Genomic DNA, 14,012 nt, shown 5'->3' on the forward strand with positions numbered 1-14,012 from the left:
ATACAGTTAATTTTTTTATTAAACATATTTTTTTCTACTTTTAAATAACTTATTTACTACATTAAATACATTAAAGTCAGTCATTACTTTTGCCATTTGATTAATTAAAACTATAAATAGAGTAATAACTTGAACTATAACAAATTGTGAAATTGAAGTGCCAATTTCCAGCCAACTGCCAGTGTTTCTAACATAGTATAGCAACTGAATGCCCATAATGTTAGAGTATATGAGTACTATGATATGTAAGTACCCTGTTGGTGCCTGAAAAGAAAAAAATGTATAGTAATTAATTACTAATTTGTTTTGTGTAAGGGATCATCCACATATTACGTCACAGCGTAAGGGGGAGAGGGGGTCATACTAAATGTGACTATCCATGTTAAAGGGATACAAAAAAAGCGTGACATAGGGGGGAGGGGTTAAAAAAAAATCGAAATTCTCTGTGACGTAATATGTGGACGGCCCCTATTACACGCCTACTTGCACATGGCACATGTGTAAATGATAAAGGCCTTGTATAAAGTAAACTAAACCTCCTTTTTCATACATACCTCTGTCAAATACTGTACGCCTCTAAAGCAGCACGCGACACTTAAGAAAGGCGTCAAAGTCTTCAGTAGAATTAGTCCAGTAATTATAAACGGCTGGAAGGACGTTATGAAACATGTAACCCATCTAACTTCGAATGAGTTGAGTGACGCTATATTACCGGTTCCGAAAAACGCTAAAATTACATAAGCTAGCTGTGAACACTGTTAAGGAAATTATATAAATAAACGGTGGGCAAAGTGCTCTTCTAGTTTAATATGGCTCTGGATCGGATCTACCAAAAACTGTTTAATAGATATATTCATATATATATTTGCCCTTCTGTCTCTTGCAAAGTCGAGTGACTGAGAGCAAATACTATGTAAACTCTACGAGTTAATACTGCATAGCATAGGGCAAAAGCTGGCAACACGCGATACTAGCGCCTCTAGCGGCATGAGTTGATCAAAATAGTTTAGTTCATACAGTTTAAAATTTAAAAAAGTCACACATATTTCTTTGTTTTATTTCGTCTAAAAATGTTAAAGTAGATCAAATATCGCATTTTGTGTTGTTTTACGTACTACGCCTATACTGACAAACTACTTTGAACAACTCGTACCGCTAGATGGCGCTGCTAAAATCGTTGCCGCTTCATTGTATGGGAAACGTCACAAGCTGCACGTATTATATTAACTCGTAGAGTTTATATAGTAAGTATTTGCTGAGAGGCAATGAGTTACGAACTGTATAGACGAAACTAAATGCTTTGAACACAACGCAACGCCTATGCACGAATGTTGATGAGGGGTTCGTTAGCCTACCGTGATGTCAGAGTGATATAAACGTATGTTATAAATGTTATAATTATAAACTATCAAGTTATTGTTATAAAGGATACGAAAAAGAAAGCCCTTCTAAAATCGTCACTACTTATACTTCTTTCAACAGATGTGAGACTTCGTTTCAATTTGTCTTCTTCAACAGACGATTTGTCAAATGTGCAGTCAATTATCTGTAAAAAAATATATTTAATTTTTTTTTTAATAAAAATAAAGTACAGTTTGCCTAAAAGTTGTGCGTTCAGTATAATTCAAAGGAATGTGAATGATACCTCAATAATTTGAGGGTGAAGGTGAAGGTTTACAGTAATGTTGTAATCACTGAAATAATAAAATTGTGTTATAAGTTATAACCCCTGAGAGAGAAGGGAGGACAAACTAACAATGCACTTGCAGTCGAAAACTAATAAAGAGTAGGTAAGGTCAATTCGGGTAATTCTGAAAATAGCACAGGGTAATCTTGCTTAACCCCCGAGCCCGGCACTTTAAAGATACCTCCTACCTTCAAGACGTTTCCTTACCCTTATGCGACCGAGGTGAAGTAGTCTGAATTCAATCAAAACCCAGCACATGACGTTGAAATTTAGCGTGACCAGAAAGAGCCCCTCGTGTGCCACGGAAAGCAGAAGGTAAAATATAAGTATCGATGTGTTTATGGTCATTAGGCGGCACACTAGCCTCTTGGAACTGGCCATCGGTAACGCCAGTGAGACAACTGCAAGAAAAAGGATCTCATTAGTCCCCCTAACCACCTTGTGGCCGGTATGGGTTTATCAGGTAGGCTATGTATCATTTAAACATATTGCTACTATATATAATAAACATACTGGCTGCCCCACGTTGGGCGCCAGAGTATAACGTCAGTGCCGGTGTTGCGCTATAATCCATACTAATATTATAAATGGGAAAGTGTATATAAACATACTGGCTGCCCCACGTTGGGCGCCAGAGTATATCGTCAGTGCCGGTGTTGTTATTCCAAACCGTCCCGCTATAATCCATACTAATATTATAAATGGGAAAGTGTATGTGTCTGTTTGTTTGTCCGTCTTTCACGGCAAAACGGAGCGACGAATTGACGTGAATTTTTAAAGTGGAGATAATTGAAGGGATGGAGAGTGACATAGGCTACTTTTTGTCTCTTTCTAACGCGAGCGAAGCTGCGGGCAAAAGCTAGTTTGTTATAATTACAATCTAACGGCTTAAGAGCCGCCATAGTGTGGTCACCCTACATGATATATTTGTATGAGAAAAGTTATGTCTGAATATCTTTAAAACCAGACAACGAATATAAAATATTAGATGGTGGATATTTAGTAAAAATTTTTACTAAATGTTGAAGTACTTTCGAGTGTCTGTGGTGCTACAAATCTTAAGATATTTACATTTTTAACTTTCTCAAAACGTGTGGACTGAGTGAGCACTTGCAAAAATTTATTATAAAAAAACCTGACACGTTAGTGGTTCGTTTTGTATTTTACAAATTCCAATTTCACTTTTACTAAACTATACACATATAATAGCGGTCTAAATCTTATGTTTTTCATCAAAATTCGGCTTTTCAAAAGTGTGAGGATTGAGTGAGCATAAGAAACTATTTGTAAAAAATTTAATACGTAACTAGGTGATCTAAAATTTATAGAGGTAGGTTGGCATATTTTTTACTAAATGTTAGTATATAAATATTATATGTTAAATGAATACATTCACTGTTTTCGTTGGTAGTTTGTGAGAACTGAGTGAGCACTTGTTAATGGCTGTATCTTTTGATTTATCTTTTTACAAATTCAGAGATTCGTTTTACAATTGTTTTAGAACTTTTACTAAATGATCAGCATGAAATAAAACTATGGAAACGGATTAAATCGCGTATAATGAATTTAAAATACATCCCGACGTTTCGAACTCTTTACAGCGTTCGTGGTCAACGGTCTCTGAACATGTCATGGATAAAGTCAATCATGCTATAAAGTTTGACAAGCCTCTGGTTCTCGCTAAGGAGAAGCGATATATACCCAGAATGTTGCGAGAGGCCATTGAGATCAAGAAATATCCAAACTTTAATAGAGAGGATGGCTTTACTTTACCACCGGCTTGGGATCCAGTAGTACATCTGATAATGGAACAAGCACGACGAAGGCTGTGAGGCATTTGTGTTGTATGGTGTTGGACATTTGCAGTTTGTTTCTTTGTCAATTTTGTGTAGATTAATTGGTTAATTATTTTTTTTAACAGAGTAATGGTAAATTTTTTTGAATATTGTATAACTAGCTTTATTAATAGTGTGTGAACCTGCCTTAGAAATCTATATTATTTGTGGTCATGGTTCGTTAATATTTCTTGTAAGTGGGTAGCTTTTGCACTTTTTAATTTTTCCTCAGTCACCCGTTGACCACGAACGCTGTAAAGAGTTCGAAACGTCGGGATGTATTTTAAATTCATTATACGCGATTTAATCCGTTGCCATAGTTTTATTTCATGAGTAACTATCGCGGTAACCGAAGACAATATTATAAATGATCAACATGTTTTTTTTTATTTTCGGAAGGTGCTCACTCAATCCACACGCACACAACCTCCTCAAGGTTTTGCCAACGATGGGTCTTGTGTAAAAAAAAAAGTGTACAGTTTCTTTTATTATACAATATAAAAAAAAAATAAAAAATTGGCGTCTTGTATCGTGCGACAGAAATTCCTACTTGAAAACATTATAAGACCATAAATAATTTAGTTACGTAAGTATACATGCAAAAATATACCACCAACACATATCTGTTTATAGACATGCACCGTCACACCTTGAAAAAAAAGTCGAATTTTGATGACAAATTACCTGCAGTCACCCACGACATTAGTTGATGAAAGGACGACACCGGCGTGCCCTGGTCAAATCTCCTTGACTGTACATTTATATTATGTAACGAGAAAACTAGCAATGCCATCTGTATCACAGCTAATACGACTTCAGTCCGATTTTCTTCACGTGTGTTGTAAAGAGGCAGTAAGACTCTCAGAATGTAAATAGTCATCACGAGAAGCCAAATCAATCCAGCGATAATCCTGAAAATAAAATAATAAACCTATATTAATAAAAACATGTTTCATAAACATTTATTAAACAATAAAAGCTTTGAATTATAATTACACTGCACGGTAATTTGAGTCGCTTAACTTCAAACTTGGGTAAATGCATTCTGTTATTATAAGGTAATTAACTTTCAGATCATAATGATATATTTTATGTAATCAACCTTAAATCAGAATGGATTTACCCAAGTTTGAAGTTAAGCTATACATTTTATGATAAGCAACTTGGATTTTTATTAAAATATATTTGATAAAATAGCGATATTAATAAGTAAAATGTTAGTATATTATAAGACCGATGACGACACGGATGAGAGATGAGATATTTCTAAAAACGACTCGCCATAATGCCTACTGTGTTTTGTAAATAAAGCAAAGCAAGAGAGTGCAGCGGAGTGTTATAAGGTTGGAGTCGAATTATATTGGTAGGTGAAGAAGATAAATAAAACCCTTTAACCTGTTGAAGGCCACGTCTATTATAAATACAACATACCATCACAAATATCGAATGTTCTTCAGTCAAAGCCAAAGGGTTAAACGGAAACCCCTGCAATATGGGCAAGAATAAAATAGAGACGTGAAAATGAATACTGCTGCTTATAGTCTGTAATATCCATAAGGTCAGTTTTCCAATAAATATCTACCATGATGTATTGTGCCTTAGAGGGCTTCCGTTCAGCTCTAGAATTAATATTTTACTCACACTAATTCTATTAGCACATCTTTCCCAACTACAGGTACAAATGAAAAGAAACTAAGCATAGCACAGGTAGCTGGCCACACAACGAGAATCGGTGTAGTCAAGCGATTTCGTATGGAGGAGAAAAAAGGCCACACGCCCATGCCCATGAGTGGGATGCTCAACATCCATCGATAGGTGAAGGACAAACCCTAAAAAGAAAAAGTTCTGCAATTTATTTAAATTTAGATACAAACTGATATTCTTCTTTAGTAGTAGGTTTTTTAGATGTTCCAAATTGCTTAAAATATTGAACGCCAGAAGGCGAAGGGCCGCTTGCAATGGCGATGATTATTAAAGCTAAATTGAGCTTTACGGAGACTAGAAAAACAGTTCTTGCTATAGAACAGAAGATGTTATTATGGCCGTTCAAATTATAATAGGTAGTTAGTTAAAACCCTTTTCAAATCCCTTTACAATCGACTAAAAAAATGTATGTATAGCCAATTTTCTTACCATTGCCATTGAGCCTAAGCCATAGCACAATACTTGAATCCATACTCCGTGAATAACCGTCGTGCTTTTTTTCAGTGACGGTTCGTTCATAAGAAAATAGGCATTAAAAAATAAACCGTCGACTTTATTATGCTTCAATGAGGAGGCACACTGAAATGAAATGAAATGTCCATAGGCATTCAGTGACGGTACGCCTCAGCCTCGAGAAGATTTCAGTCCCCCCTCATCCACTATGGGACCGGCAAAAATAGGCATTAAAAAAAAAAAGTAAGCAAAAGATTGTAAGTACAAACTATTATGATTATTAATAAGAATTAGAGATGTAATTTTTGAGCTGAAAATATGATTAAGGTATAGTAATATGGTCTCCAAGAGTCAGAGAGAAAAATAAACAAACAAAGCGACTTTATTATAAATACATAGAATAAAATGTGAAACAGAGTCTTCAATGATGGCGGAGGCCTCCCTCAACCTTCATTCGGGAAGGTGGCGACCCGATCAACGACGTCACCGTAAGCAAAGACTTTTTAGCGACTTTTTACTGACATTTTACCCCGCCAGGCGGCACCTGTGCAAGTGCCTAGGCATGTCACTGTCATTCATATGTGAGAGAGAGAAAAAATACATATAATCTTCTCGCTCTCACGTATGAAATTCTTTATCTGTGCAATGGACTAATAGGGTGGCGCCATCTGTCATAACCTTTGAGTGTGCCTCCTCATTGCAGCAATACTACATTCGTCTGCCGAATATCTTTACTGAGCGTTGCCTTTCTTTAGAATATTATTTATAGTTCACCAAAACAGATAGTTGTGATACTCACCAAATACAACATAAAATGACGAAAAACATAATAGCAAAAATACCACATTTGAAAATAAATGCGAGCCCAAAATGCTAAACCTCTTTAAATTTTCGGGTTCCACTTGAGAATTTACTTTTTGCTCTAATAATACTTTGAGTAAATACAAAATCCAGCCTATGAATGACATGGTGACTAGTATCAACAATGGGCGTTGATAGTAATTTTGATAATATGTCAGTCCTGCAAGACTTAGTTGTGTGATTTCTTCACTAAAGCTTATAAGCTTCTCATATTCTCCACTCAGTAATAGTTTCTCAGTAAATTCTATCATTTCTTCATACTTTTCAGTGCTAAATGGCTTAAATGGTTTGTAAAGTAGTGATATGGCATTTGATTCTACTTCCAGCTTCTTTCTATTATACTGAGAAGCTAATTGTCTGCTGTGACTGTAGACAGCTTTGGCTTTGTTTGGCAGCGTCATGTTGAGCAAATCTACTGGCAGTTTGCCCTGAAAGCATAAACATATTCATGTCAATAAGGCCGATAGTCCACTATCATAAATGTTTATCATAGAAATATGATCATAGATCTACATGCCTGTATATGCCTCCCTTTTTCTCCAACGTGAAGAAAAAGGACGGCATGTTGCCTATGATCATATTTCTATGATAAACATATGATAGTGGACTATCGGCCTAAAGGACAGTATCTTAGTGGGTTACGAAGTTACCCATTAAAACATTGCAGTGGGCTATTTTACTTATTTTCTAATTAGTCCCGAAAGTGCATTCTAATTTGAATTTTAAATCAAACTGCCAAAGTCGAAAGTTCATTGAAGCGTCACATTATCCGATCCGATATTGGATGTCGGACCGTTATTCCTTATATTTAAGCCGCCATCTTTGATTTTTTCTTTTGGAATCCTTCCTACATTCGATATCGGATCGCATAATGTGAAAACGCACTAAGTGGCTGATAAATGGTAAATTAATGCCTGTAGGGCTAGTTCTTGATTAGCGCGAGATGAAGTCGCCGCGAGATAGACTACCATCCTTATCTTATACTTTTAAACGAGCAATTCTTGTATATTTATTTATTTATTTATTTATATACACCGACGATCTCGGAAACCGCTCTAACGATTTCGCTGAAATTTGTTATGTGGGGGTTTTCGGGGGTGAAAAGTCGATCTAACTTGTCCTTAGGTCCCGGAAAACGCGAATTTTCGAGTTTTCATGAGTTTTTCTTCGCGTGCCATCTCGTGTGGAGTAGTTGCATTATTAAGACAGAATTCTTTCGCTCGATGTAGGTACTATTTATTGCAAAAACTAGATGGCGACACAGGTCAAGGCCCCGTATACGAAGCAACAAACATTGAGTAACTTATGAATCGCGGGCGAGGTGTAATAATTTTTTCAAGTCATTTCATATTACTGAAAATTATACTTACCACGAATAGAAAATTACACAATTTTTTTGAATGACATTTTTTGTGGCGGAAGCGCGCCATCTCGTGTGGAGTAGTTGTATTGTTAAGACTGAGAATTCTTTCGATCGATGTAGGTACTATTTATTATCAAACTAGATGGCGACACAGGTCAAGGATACGAAACAACAAACATTGACTAACTTATGATTCGCGGATAACAAAACTTGCGTATTCATTAAGTGCTTTAATTATTATTACGAATTTTAAGCTTCTTCCGTTATCTCAGTAGTATTTTTAAAATTAAATACTTCAAACAGAAGTGCATTCTAGAATTATCCGGAAATAATAGGCACATACCGCCATCTGTTAATTGTAATCCGTACTAGCAAGTACTGTTATTTTAGAACTATGAACAAGTAAAAACGAGCAATTCTTGTATATTCCTTTATTTATTTATATAGACGTTCGCGGAAACCGCTCTAACGATTTCGCTGAAATTTGTTATGTGGGGGTTTTTGGGGGTGAAAAATCGATCTAGCGAAGCCTTATCGCCATCTCGTGTGGAGTAGTTGTATTGTTAAGAGAGAATTCTCGGGCGGCGAAATTAACGACCATATAGCTGCGCTTAGCTCAGCGATGAGGTCGATCTAATAATGTTCACAGACAGATGTGTCAGGGTTTCGAATTTCGGCCAGAAATTAAGTTTTTGTTTTTATTTTTTTTACAACAGTTTTTTTTTATATAAAGACGTGATATAATAAAATAGAACCGAGCGAAGCTCGGTCACCCAGATATTGTCATTCATTGATACAATTGAACAACACATTTGATCTATGTAACGGCTAGTTTTTGCATCAATCATATGCTAGCCCAGTTGGAACTGGAAAATAGATGTCTGTTAAATTACTATGAGTGACTTATTCATTTATCAATAAATAATACTTACAATAGAATTGACAGGCACAGGTATTGAGAGTATAGTAGACATGAGCGGAGTCAAGTCTGCCTGTTTTATGTCAAACCTGTGGTTGAGTGACATGCCCTTGGTGTGTGGGTCTGCAGGTCCCTCCATAGCTTGGTGCACTCCAGCACCCCACATCACATATGGAGTTTGTGTTTCATGATCATCACCGGACCCATGTGACCCTGAAAAAATAAAAATTGTAAGAACAGGTTACACCCTCACATTGCATTGTAATGTAAGATATGTATGTACATTATTTTCAGTTAGGATATTGATTTATCTTTAAAAAAAAGCGTTATAAACTTCCTTAATAATTATTTTTTACATTAAAATGTTAACTTCAAATTTCAACTTTATAGTATTATTTTGATGAACTTTCTTAAATTATATCTTGATTGTATGACCAAGACGAAATTACAAGAAAATTACCCAAGTAAAAAGTAATCAGTTTGTAAAGAAAAGCAGTCAATATTTAGTACATTTTGAAAATTTTCATACCCCAATCTGTCATGCCATGGTCAGATGTCATTAGGAAAGTAGTTTTGCCATCATCATTGTAAAATTCTCTGACAATTTTTTCTACATCCTTGATGCCCTGGTCAACATTTCTAACAGTTGTTAGAAAGTTCCTGAAAAGAAAATTCAAATAGACAATTATTATTATTTGTATAATAAAATAAAATATCCAAGGCTCTTTAGATAAAACAGTATAGAATCTGTGCAGAAAATGAAAAAAGTCACATAATGTATAGAGCCCCATATATATGCCTCTCTTCTCTTTCGGAACAGACTAACAATATGATTTGATGATGTGACGTTTATAGCATTCAATAAAACCCAGATTGTTTTACGAGATAGCTGAAATTTAAAGAAACAAAACAAAGAATGTGTCACAATAGTTATTCTATTTAACTTACTGTGTTTTAGGTTTGTGTGTATGTCCAGATGTATCTGTCCCAAGTAAATGCAAAAAGTAAATAATTTTTTTGCTCCACATCTTTTCTTGCACTGCATTATCACTCTTTGCTTTGTGGAAGAATTTTCTAACATTTTCAAATACCCATGAGTCTAGAAGTGTTGTATTTTTATCAGTACTAAATGTATTATCATAAGGGTCAAACTTGTGGACAAAAATATGATTGTCTACTGTTCCTTTTGTAAAGATGTCTACAATATCATAAGTGCCCCAACACCAGGTATATGCAGTTTGGTTGAACACTGAATCAAAATCAACAGGATTTTCTTTCCATCCCTTCATAATAGCAGAAGGGTCTTCATAGAAGCCTGCGATTACTGCTACATGGCCGGGCCGGGACTCTGTAGGGACTTGAGTGCTGGATATGCCCCATCTGCCATAATTATTAGCTATGGATCTGAAATGTTTATTGTTAATATAGTTAATTCTATTGCTGAGCACAGGTTTCCCCACTTTGAGAAGAGGGAAAGACCTCTGCTCCAACGAATAAGGATTTGCGTTAAATTTTAAATGGGACATACTTAATCAAACATCGAAATAACTTACCTCAAATATGGCATTGTTGTATAGTTAAGAAACGACTCTGCTCTCAAGCCGTCTACCATAAAGAGCACGAGGCGGTCTGCTACTGGCTCATGATGTGGCTGATATGAGGCTACATTTTTTACAATAGGAGATTTAAAATAAATATCAAATATTGAAAACAAAAACACAACATGAATGAAAAAACCTATCAGAAACATATTTATTCTGATAATATAAATAGCATTGTCGTGAATATGATAAGTTATATGGTTAGCTTAGTATTTCATTAATCAAGCTTTAATGTAAAGCATTTCCGTATTATCCGGCTAGCAGACTTTAATAGAATTCAATCTAAAAATCCTACAATGTTGTCGTTCTCGGTGTCATATTGACATTTGATAAGTGCGTTCCGATATTCGCTTAATATTATTTTGCTCAGAATAAGGCAGGTTATACACGTATTTAATGCTTAGCACCGCAAGACATTCCTCCAACATCCCGTAGCTGCAACCAGCCCGTCGTCACTCCATAGCACCTCCATAGTATGATAATATCATCAAGACTTGATTGCCAACATTACGACACAAAAAAAATGCTATCAAATCAAAATTACATCTATTGTTAATAGTACTAAAGTCCATTATATTTTGGTAGCACAAATACATAGATAATAGAGTTTCATATTTCCTTAGTCTATGGCCTGACCTACGTGTTTTTTTTTTCAAAACGTCAAACGTCAAGTCGTCAACGTCAAATCTGTCGTAACTCGTTTGAATTTTGTAAGTTAAGTAAATAATACAATTATTGAAATTTCGGGCAAACCAATAAGAAAGTGTGAAATTAGCGGTGTTAGATATTTGAAAATATCAACTTGTGGCTTGTTTTTACCTAGCTTTGCACTGGATATATGCAGGTCGGTAACTATTAGTAGGTATTTTATTCTATTTTCGTTTCGAGTTGCTAACAATTACTCATTTAATCAATTTAAAGTAGTAGGTACTAATCATGTACAGTCTACGATTTAAGCGAAAACATTCTGTAAATAAGTTTTGCGTAAACAAACAAATAACCTAAAATACGAGTACCAATAGAGTGTGACCAACTTATCGATAATGTCTTTATTTCAGATGACGATTATGGGTAATTTTAACAGGTAACGAAGAATCGTCATATTTATCCATCTTCTGTATGAAGATAATGTTGGGCAAAGGTTTTCAAGGCTTTTTGCAGTAAATATTAACTTTCCCTGGTAAACATGCAAGGAACACGAAGATTAAATGAAGCAACAAATACTGGCTTATAACAAAACGCTTAATTAGGAGGTAGTGCCAAATATGAACGTCAGGCACAGTAAATCATAGGAATTTTCTGCAAACGCCTCAAAATTAGTTCAACTGAGAAGTGCTGTAAAGTAGTTGAAAAATTACTTCATGTAAAAGAAAAGTGATGTTATATTTTGCTTTTGTTTTATTCATTTTATACAGGGGCGTATTAAAGGCGGCAGGCTCTTTTTAGGGTAGCAAAGCAGCATTTTTTCTTACATTTCATACTTTATCGTCACTTAACGGGGCGGTAATCCTGACTGGCTCAGGATGCCAACGCCAAATCCTTGAAATACGCCTCTGACAACCATCCCAGACATTTTTTTAAATATATGTATAAATTTAATGTTAAGTCGCCATACTGCGAAATATCGCACATTTATCGATATCGATAAATATTAGGGACTGGGTTGGTCGAGCCCTAGCGACTTTTGCTTTGTGTTGGTAGCAGTGACATGACCTCACGACCGTCGAAAAAACGCCTGCATAAATCGGTTCGAGGGTTGTTCGAGAGTGCCGACTCTTAAAACGTAGTGATTCAATGCTCTTTGTGCATAACCATGCTGATGCTGTATACATGACGCTTAGCTTAGTAATAGCTCCCTTTCATGACCACTTACTGTGATGGATGCATAACTATTTATTTTATTTTTATTTATTTATAACATCTACAGACAGGCTATGAAACACGGTAATATAGATCTCCTAGTGAGTATTATATTCTTTGGTATTATATTGATGAACTCTCAACTGATCAAGAAGATATTTAATGACTGTTAGTTAGTCTATAAAACAATCGCGAATTACTTTTTCGGAGGTGGTTTAATAACATTGACTTGTTTTGAATCAGATATATCATACAAACTATATGATTCCTCCACTGGAATTCCAGCAGAAAGCAAGCGCAATAGTTCAACTTCTTGAGTTCTTTTGATGTCTTTAAAAATAACAGCAGTTGAGACTTTTTCATGTGGGTATTCTTCTAGAGTTAATCCCAAAGTAGCATAAAGACGCCGGACCTGTCCAGAGGTTAACCACCCGCGACGCCCTGGATCAAAACTTTTAATCACAGCTTCCAAATGCCTGAAATCGTTCCAAAAATATGAGAAATAAATAAAAGGATTTTTCTTCAAACTTTACCTTCAGAAATATGTAATATTTAATCTTACCTATCTTCATACAAAACTGGTGCTGTCCCATGTCCTGCTCGAAATAACATGCAGTGATCTAATAATTCCTTAAGGTAAGTTGTAGGCTCATTTGAGCCATCTGATAGTACTTTTGTTAAAAGAAAACGCATCAGTTCTGGAATTCGCCGGTCCCGTAAGTAATTTTCTGCGTCATCGACTGCATTAAGAATTCTTAATTTACGAGGAGGTATTACTGGTGGGATAGTATCATCACTCAATAAACATTTACAAAGAAATATAGGTTGGGGTTCTGGCTTCCTTTCGTCCAGGGCTTCTTCAGCTTCTTCATCCATTGCAATTCAAATTGTAAATTATGAATACTTACAAAGCGATTTATACTTCGTTCGAATGTAACTGACGAATAAAAATGTTATTTTGAAGTGATATAAACAATGGTAACTATGGTTACTATATTTCATATATTTTTGCTGTCATTAGCCCTTCGGGTGCACGGAACATTGAGGTATAATGAACTAGAGAGGACACGGCGAACAAAAAGTTTGCGCCACGAACATAAGTCCAGTGGACTTATGTTGCCTCAGTCAGTCTCTGCGCGTGGTGGGAGGAGGTTGTCTCTGACTGCACACAAATAAAACGAAAAAAATGCCTTCCTGTGCTATAAAATACTGTTGAAGCCATACGAGAAAATCTAATAAAAGTGACGGTGTCACATTTCATCGGTTAGTAGACAAACTATTTTGATCTAACTTAATTTAAGTAATTTTTATAATGAAGGAACGGGCTCCTTAAACGCGATGCTCTTGCCGCCATTTTGACAACTGGAATCATAGATGAATCGCGCAGACATGACATGTAGGTAATAAGGTATAATAATTGTGATCGTATTCTGTTTTTTAAAATATATAATAAAAAAATATTTATTTCAATTTATAGTTTTGAAAATTACACGGTTCTAATACGAATTTTAGTCGATAATATTATACAATAAGCATGATTTTGAATTATTTCTGAATTATTATTCTCATTATTGACGAAAAATAGTGACACCAAAACTGAAATAGTATTTAATGCAACCGGTGTTTAAGGGAGGTAAAACAAGGTGAATGGCGCGATTATTATTCTGAGTGACAGAAACTTACAAAACTAAATTTATTTAAAAGAAATTAAAATTTATGAAAAAAACAA

At 35.3% G+C, this 14,012-nt stretch overlaps 2 protein-coding genes across 2 annotated transcripts; both read right to left on the bottom strand.

The window, feature by feature from the left end:
• Window position 1: 1 nt before the first annotated feature.
• Window positions 2–10,722, bottom strand: LOC125225210 (GPI ethanolamine phosphate transferase 1). The gene is made up of 12 exons (XM_048128811.1): window positions 10,376–10,722; window positions 9,771–10,226; window positions 9,352–9,482; window positions 8,836–9,035; window positions 6,454–6,968; window positions 5,656–5,719; window positions 5,164–5,351; window positions 4,207–4,433; window positions 1,895–2,088; window positions 1,433–1,546; window positions 555–746; window positions 2–264 (listed from the first exon to the last, which is right to left on the bottom strand). The coding sequence occupies exons 1-12, from the start codon at window positions 10,570–10,572 to the stop codon at window positions 19–21; spliced, it is 2,724 nt and encodes a 907-aa protein (XP_047984768.1). The 5' UTR covers window positions 10,573–10,722; the 3' UTR covers window positions 2–18.
• Window positions 10,723–12,472: 1,750 nt separating this feature from the next.
• On the bottom strand, window positions 12,473–13,193 carry LOC125225084. The gene is made up of 2 exons (XM_048128615.1): window positions 12,846–13,193; window positions 12,473–12,759 (listed from the first exon to the last, which is right to left on the bottom strand). The coding sequence occupies exons 1-2, from the start codon at window positions 13,157–13,159 to the stop codon at window positions 12,480–12,482; spliced, it is 594 nt and encodes a 197-aa protein (XP_047984572.1). The 5' UTR covers window positions 13,160–13,193; the 3' UTR covers window positions 12,473–12,479.
• Window positions 13,194–14,012: the final 819 nt, after the last annotated feature.

The sequence above is a fragment of the Leguminivora glycinivorella genome, chromosome 4 (assembly GCF_023078275.1).
Source record: "Leguminivora glycinivorella isolate SPB_JAAS2020 chromosome 4, LegGlyc_1.1, whole genome shotgun sequence".
Taxonomy (NCBI): Eukaryota; Metazoa; Arthropoda; class Insecta; order Lepidoptera; family Tortricidae; genus Leguminivora; species Leguminivora glycinivorella.